Source organism: Culex pipiens, chromosome 2, assembly GCF_016801865.2.
Source record: "Culex pipiens pallens isolate TS chromosome 2, TS_CPP_V2, whole genome shotgun sequence".
NCBI classification, from domain to species: Eukaryota; Metazoa; Arthropoda; class Insecta; order Diptera; family Culicidae; genus Culex; species Culex pipiens.
This window is the reverse complement of record NC_068938.1, coordinates 173,049,457-173,057,641: the sequence shown is the minus strand read 5'-3', so window position 1 is coordinate 173,057,641 and position 8,185 is coordinate 173,049,457. Positions and strand designations below refer to the sequence as shown.

At 42.4% G+C, this 8,185-nt stretch overlaps 1 protein-coding gene across 1 annotated transcript; it reads right to left on the bottom strand.

The window, feature by feature from the left end:
• Positions 1-362: 362 nt before the first annotated feature.
• Positions 363-4,105, bottom strand: LOC120421856 (AF4/FMR2 family member lilli-like). Its single transcript, XM_039585146.2, has one exon. It carries the CDS (start codon positions 3,492-3,494, stop codon positions 2,547-2,549), a length of 948 nt encoding a protein of 315 aa, XP_039441080.1. The 5' UTR covers positions 3,495-4,105; the 3' UTR covers positions 363-2,546.
• Between the last annotated feature and the right edge of the window lie 4,080 nt (positions 4,106-8,185).

Genomic DNA, 8,185 nt, shown 5'->3' with positions numbered 1-8,185 from the left:
AAAGTTGACTAAAAGGGAACTTGTTCATCAAAACAGATTAGGTACAACAAATTACGATTGCCTATGATTGGTGCCATAATGGGAACTTGAACTCACTCAAATAATCAAATTGTTTATTAAAACAAGTAAACAATTTTATGCGATCCTTTTTATTACCTACTTCAGATTGAGATATTTTCAATTTTGGTGTTTAAAAATAATGATTTTCGGATGCAATCTTTTTTTTCGAAGCCAACGATGCAAAGGAGGAATCACAAGAACAAATCAAAACAAACCACGAAACCATCCAAACTCAACAAGTCTCTCAGCATTACTTTACAAGGGGGAAGTTGTGATATCGGTACGAAACAGTCAAAGCCAGATTGTGATGAAAAATTCGTATATATATTAAAATTAAAACTCATTTCATTACACTATCGTACAATTTTGATTATTTGTAATAAGTTAACGTTTACAGCTGTAGGTTGGAAATGATATCTCAATTTGCGCGCCCACGACGGCGTCGACATTGGCTCCTAAAACGGAACCAAACCGTGCCGCACCGCATCGCGCACAGTATATTTTATAGTAATAGTATGTTTTCCTTCGTCAACGATTACCGACTCTACTCTTTTCTATTAATAGTACTGTTTCATAATTCCAGAACCGTGTTGAAGACACCTGCTACACCCTCAACGCACGAGCTCTCTTTCTCGCTAAGATTAGTTTATTTGACGAGGACAAAGTTCAAAAATGATCCGCTCAAAGACTGCACTGACAGATCTTTTTTTTCCACTAAGAAGTATAGTTTTACCGATTGATTTAAAAAGAGTTCTACCGTAAGTTTTAACAATTATGCCTACGCGCTAGGTAAGTGTGTTGGAAATTAAAATGTTTTTTGATGTTTTCTGCGCTCACGCTTGCTGCTAATACTCTTCTAACCTTTTTTCATATACACACGGTCTCAACGGTACAGTCGTCGCGCGCGATGTGATGTTTACATAATCCGAACCGCGATATAATTGGTGCTTGCTCTACGGGTCCACCTGGGTCAGCAGCACCCCCTACCACACAACAAAGCACAGTGATGATTACTCGGGGGTATTACGTGAGAACTGTTGCACATCAACAACATGAGGAGCGCGATTCAGCTACAGACTCCACGCTCGCCTGTAGGGGTGGGGAGATCCACTTCTGAACTCATTATTGGTGGTGTGTCCTTTTTTGCAAACGCAACATCCAATGGCTTCGACGCCGCTCTACAAGTTATATAAACTTTCACTTTCATGCTCGGTCGACCAGCGCGCGATGGGTTATTTACTTGTCATTAGTAATGACGACGACGAATGTGAGCTATGTGTCTGTGTGAAGGACGCCCCAGCTGGCCGGCGCAGCGCGCTCATGGAATCCAAATTCAATCTCCGAGTACGGCGTTTGGTGTGTTACTAAACCTTCGAGTTCAACGCACCCGAAGCGCGCGAAGTTGGCGCAAAAGAAATGAGCGCGTTACGTCGCGATTTACGGCCACAGACAATGAAACGGCCAAAAGGCGGTGGACAAACGCGAGCTAGGCGTCTCCGAACGACGCCTTACGTAGGAGACTATCAGCGCTGATCAACGGGAGCTGGTAGTCGCGTCGAGACAAAACAGTTATGATTATGGCCCCTTCTTCCTACTCCACGGCACGTTCGCGCGCGCTCTCCTTCTCTTGTTTCCCTCTTGCATTCACCTTTGGTCTACAATCCACGCCGAGAGTTACTCACTGCGCGATTAAAGAAAGGCGAGTGTGTGTTTGTGTCGGTATGTGCGCCATATAAAGTGTTTCTAGTTTCTTCTTGTGCGCTTTCTTCCTGCCGCGCGAAACAGTTATCTTGAGCGCTGACCTGACTTCCTACCGTGCGATGGTCACGACTTAGTTATGCTTCGCTACCTCTTCGTATTCAAATAACGCAGTCGTCCTCTACACTTGATGTGCGCGTGAGATTGACTCGGCGCTTCACTCGGCGACAGTCCGATGGATAAATCACGCCGTAAATGTATTCCAAGCAGCGCGATTTCACCCTAATAGGAGATTTTCCTTTGCACACAGATTTCGCGGATCCTCTCGCTCGCTCTCCCAACGCGGTTGCATCGCTGCGAAAGAGAGGACGCACTCCCAGCAATGGAAACGTGAGGGCCTCGTCGAAATTATTCATCTCACACTGTCGTCCGCTTTCGGTTGCGTCTTCCAGCGAACGTCGTATCACAAAGCTTCCTGCGGTTGACTCATCCGGACAGCACCAGTACCGGAAGCGCTAGTGTGTGCTAGTGTGATTCCCACGGCGCGATGACCATCAGGCGTGATTTACTCAGGGTTGTGCTCCGGTTTGTGTGCCGCTGCACCTCTACCACCTGTGCTGTGCGCGTTGACGCGTATCGGCCGTCACACTTACAGTACGTAATAGGTGTACGTGTGTGTGCGAATGCTGTGCGCGCAGCGCAATCACAGGAGTACGAGTTGGTTTGCGCTAATTGCTAATACTTGGCGTCGTCGTAATGCAGTAGTGCTCGTTCAGCAACAGCAGCAGTTATACGGTCATCGTTAGGTAACCTCGTTGCGAGTGCTGCTGCTGCAGCTGCGTCAGTGCGTTGTCGGAGTCTTTGGCCTGGGCCGCGCAAAAGTCGGGCGTCGAAACGGAGCGGGACAGGTTGCCAAAGCTGAAGATCGACACCAGTGACGTTATCCGATCGATGCTTTCGACCGAGGGCGTATGGGGAAGGGACTCGGACGACTGACGCGACAGGTCCTCAGCTTCCAGCTGGCTGGACACGGACTCGGATAGGGCGGTTGCGTCGGCGGATGATTGTTCCTGGTCCGACTCGGACTTGAGACGTTTCGGAAGGATTGACTGCACCGCTTCTTCCGTTTCCGACTCGGCAGCTTCACGCCTTCGCTTGTTGCCACTGTTTTCCTTCTCCACTTTCTTCACTTCCTCGAGGGTCGAGGGCGCCGTTTCGGCTTGCACTTCAGCTGCACCGTCTTCGTTAGCACTCTGTACCACCGCTGGCGGGCTGTTTTCCTTGTCTTCCGTGTCGCTCTCGTCGTTGGTTTCACTCGACGCGTACGATTCCGACTCGTCACTGTCCTCACTTTCACTGCAGCTTTCGTCGTCTCCGTTGTTGTTTACCGAAGCGGCTGCTGCAGCAGCTGCTGCCGCGGCCGCCGCAGCATGTCGCTGCTTCTCCATCTCCAGCTCCATGCACTTGTTCTGCTGCAGGTAGTGACCGTGCACGATGTGGTACGCTTCCTCCATGAAGATGTACCGTGCCTTCTGGAGCACCGTCGCCACCAGCAGGTTCTTGTGCAGCGAAACCCCACCCCGACAGACCCGCGATTGGGCTATCTTGGCCAGCGAGATGCCAATCAGACGCTGAGCTTCCGCCATGGTATCTATCTTGAAACTGCGAAACGACGTAGCAGAAGTATCCTCCACTGGTGACTCACAACGGTCCACGCTGCTATCTGTCCTCTGCATAAACGCTTTTGAGTAATTTTCCGTTACGCACTCCGAAGGTAGCTGCTACAGTCCAATGTCGCACCAATAGCTGCGGCCAGTTTGCATGTATTTACTCGTGTACCCCCCGCTTTAATTCCACACTTCCCTTCACTCTTTGCTCTGCTCTGCCTCTACTGCCGTTGCGCTGCTATCCCACCACTCTCAAAGTCTTTTCAATAATCCGGGTACTTGAATGTTTTATTTTCCTTTGCCGAATCGCCACTTTTGCCTTCCGCACACTTAGCGCTCAATTTGTACACTGACGTTCGGGTCGCCGCTTGCTGCTGTGGTTGCCCCCGTTTGCACTGCCTCCTCTAAATCTTCTTCTCACGCTTATTTGTTTGTGTATGTCTGCACCGCTCTGCCACTCATTAGCAATTATTCACTTTCCTCTCACGCCCCGAAGTTAACTGCACCGAGCAGAGAGTGAGCAACATCAATCTTTACTCTCTCGCGTTCGCGTCGCGCTCTCTGTTTTCAATTCGCCACCCCACACACAACAATACCACACCACACAAAAAATAAGTATAATTCAATCGGAAGAGTAGGCGACGACGACAACGACCGCGATCTGCACGCTTTGAAAGACGAAACTAAATTGAAAGTTTTGTGCGCGCCTGCATATATTTATAAACTCGACGAAGGTGACGTCACGGCCTACATTTTTTACGTATGTATTTACGAGAGTTCCAGCGCGGTGCGGCGGCGGACAAGTGAGTAAAGATAATACAAAGAGGAAGAGCGACAGCCTTCAGCGTACGAGATGTGTGACGACGACGGCGGTCGGCGTAAAGAGGTTTGGCGCGCGAGAATCCGATCGGCCCATCCACATTCGTCTTGGCGCGCGTTCGCGTTTTGTTGCGGGCGGGAGAGGAAAAATCTCGTGGTCGCTCTCTGGGCGCAATAAAAAAAAAACACACACACAATTGTATGTGTGTAAACAAAGCGATAAAATGCGATGATTAACCCTATACGCTGCGTCGTGGCAGAGGGGCGTCTGGTCACCAGAAAAATTCCGCTTTACACGTAGATCTACGTTTTCGGGCGTTCGTTTCCATTTGGCATGAGAGCAAGAGAGCATGGATGGGCCCACCGCAAATCGGACGGTAGTTGGAGAACGGAGTCAGGTTTGTCGTTGGCTTGTTGATGCGGGAGCTGGTTGATGAATAAGGTTATTTTTATATTATTTTTAAATTATAATTCTAGATTAAATTTTCAAAACAACCTATCCCTCATGGGTTTCCTATGCAGATAGGGCCTTTTGAAAATTTAATCGATAATTTAGAATTAAGGGCAGGATATATAGGGGCAGGGGGGGCAGAATGAGCCATCCTTGGTTTTGGGCTTTACAATGGATTTAGACCAATTGTAAGGCAAGGGTCTTATAAAGGACGTCAAATAACATCACCATACCGAAAACGACGTTTGAATTCATTGTATTTTTCGAATTATGAGCAAAAATGTAAATTTATTGAAAAACCAAGCAAATGTTGTTTATTTCGAGGTTTTTAAATAAGCTTTCTGAAAAGTTGGATAGTTTGAAAAAGTTTGCTCAATGCTTATAACGTTACTAGATGTTACTACCAAGGTATACAAACAACAACGGAACCTTGAAATCATTTAGAGGCTTGGTGGTGGAAGTTTTAAATTAAAATCCACTTGGGGGGCAGAATGAACCACCCTTATCCTGCCTTATAAAAACAATCAAAAGTTATGAAATTTGGATTAAATGGATTATTTCACTCCTGGTAGCTGCACAAATCACCTTTAATGCAACAATAGTTGATTTTTCAGTTGTTTTGACGCTTATTTGTTAAAATAGTGTCTTATTTCAACATATTAACACTATTTTCAAAAATGTTTGTTTTGGTAAGTGACTATTTTTATAAAAGTGGTCTAACTTCATGGAAACTATGTTAGAAAGGTACCTTAAGTCATTTCTTATCTCCCTTCAACGTTGTATTAGATGAAATGGCTCGTTTTCTAAGGTGGCCCATTCTGCCCCGCAGGGTGGCCCATTCTGCCCCGCACCCTGGAAAAGAAGTCGAATTTTTTTTTTTTAAATGGCTCAAAAATAGTTTTAAGTTAAAAATTTTCATCAACCAAGTATGCAACATTGAAGGGAACATCCCAAAGCATAAGCCTACTACACTGAATTCATAAGTTTTCATGTTTTTCTATGGTTTTTGGCGCATTTTACTTAGGCGGGCCATTCTGCCCCCCCCTGCCCCTATTGGATCGTGAGGGGGAGATCCCCACGTTTCTTCCTTCCCTGTAGATTCAGAACTGTATCAACGAATCATCTTTGCGGTAAACTTTACGCAATCGGCCTGGCCGCTTTAACGTTTATGATGTTTCAATGCAGTCTAATGCAATGGGGAACTGCAAATGTTAATAATGACATGATGATACTAGGCGTTAATCAATAAAATAAATAATAAAATGACCAAATTTTCAATATTACGTCCTTTTGAAATGTTAGTCTCGATTCCGAAATTTTCCAAATATTTTTTTCAAAATTGTTAGAAAATTTTAGTTTTAGTTAAAATTATGCCTTAAGTGTCCATATCTTGGAAACGGTAAACTTTATCAAAATTTCTGTTAAAAAACGGCTTTTGGTAAATTGCATGCAGAGTGTGGAGTGTGACACAAAATGGCAAACAAAAACAAGCTGTTCATAACGCTGTTTCTTGACCCCTTTCCTTTGGAGTTTCACAAAATGTTTTATACGTTATAACAGTTAAGCTTCTGTCAGAAATGTGCAAAATATCAATGAATTAGGCCGATGCTAATATTTTTCAAAGTTTTTGTCTCTCGGCTCTGGCCAGGGGCGAGGGGGGGGGGGGGGGCAAAAAAAATAAAAAAATAAATATTGAGATGAAAAGCAATACTTTCAACATTTGCATGTAAAAAGTGTTTTAAAATGCATTTTACACTAGTTCATCTGTTTTGCAATCATTAGTTTTCAAAAAATCTGATGATTTTAAAATTAACCTAAACAAGTTAAAAATGGTTCTAAACGCAGGGAAATGCATTTAAAATAAATTTCAGCTGATTCCACTTAAAATTTCATTAACATTTTGAATTTTGTTGAAACATATTTTTTTTTGCCCCCTGATTTTTCGGACCAGTTTTGAAGGGAAGGGAGACAAAAACTTTAAATAAAATTTGTACCACCAATATTTAAAAAAAAAATTTTTTTAGTTTTTGTCTCTTTCCAATCATTGATCTAAAAATTCCAAATTTGCAAAAAAATAAAACTGCGTGTTTGCTCTATTTGATTTAAAGAAAAATAATATTTAAATATGATAAAAAATTTAAATCGTTTTTATATTTTTTTTTAAGAAAGCTGTTAAAAATTTAAATCATAAACAAAAAAAGGCAAAAATTGCATGTTCAATTTTGTAGCAGTAATTAACCCTCTACAACCCAACCCCGCCTCTAGACGGGCTTCGATTTAAAATTCAATTTTTCGACCGACTTTTGATCTTTAAAAGGATTGGAAAGAAGAACTCTTGAAATTTCAGAAAATTTTAGGGTTGGAAGTTTGACTTGTTTTATGAGCCTTTGCCAATTTAAAAAAAAAATATCATTTGTTAAGGGTCAAATTTGGCTGTATTTTTTACTAACATTTCCAATATTTTAGTGTCCCAGACTATGCCTCTAAGCATTTTTTTACAATTTAAATAATAATGGTGCCATTCTATAGTAGAAAATGTGAAAAACGAGCAAAAAATTAAAAAGTGACTGTAAAAACAAGAAAAAAACGTTACTTAATCCACCCTTAGGTGGTTGGTGCCTACCTCGAATTTAAAGGGTGCTATCTAAAATAGACACAAAAGGGCGGTGTTTTTCAGTATTTTATCAATTTGACTCATTATTCATACCACTAGATTGGGTAGTCAGATCTTCATATTGCAGGGCACTTACGTACTTACAACTTATGATAGGGTTGTCAGATTTCCAATCCAATTTGTGCTCGTTGAAAAGGTCTTTTAATTACCTATCCAAAGATAGGTCGCATGATAGATCCGGACAACGATATTATCTTAATATCTGAGCTCCCGGCCTCCATAAAGTGCATAAATAACACTTAAGTGCTAATAACTTTTGATAGGGTTATCAGATCTTCAATGTTTTGGACTCGTTGGAAAGGTCTTTCAAATACCTTTCTAAAAATGTATAGCATGACGGCCTTTCTTACAAAAACCACCCTTTTTACAATCTTGCGAACTTTAGTCAAAATCGTTTTTTTAGCATAACTTTTGAAGTACTTTACTAAACATAATGGTATGAAAATATGACCTATGGGACCTGTGGACGGATCTAAAAACACAGATCCGGACAAAATCGGTCAAGCCACTTGCGAGAAAAGTGAGTGAGAAAAAAAATCTACGTCCATCCACACACACACAGATTTGATTCTGAGTCGATATGTATACGTGAAGGTGGGTCTACGAGACCTATTTAAGAAGTTCATTTTTCGAGTGATTTTATAGCCTTTCCTCAGTGAGGTGAGGTTGGCAAAAAGATAAGCAAAATGTATTTTCTAGTTTAGAGAGTAATATTTTAATCAAGGCAAGAAACATTTTTGGAGTTTTTTTTTTAGTCTAGTAAACCATTTTTTTATGCTTTTTGATTGTTTATGACTCAAGGCGGTTTCAAAAACA

Coding starts and splice junctions, on each gene's coding strand:
- LOC120421856 (XM_039585146.2), bottom strand. CDS start 3,494: ATGCAGAGGACAGATAGCAGCGTGGACCGTTGTGAGTCACCAGTGGAG.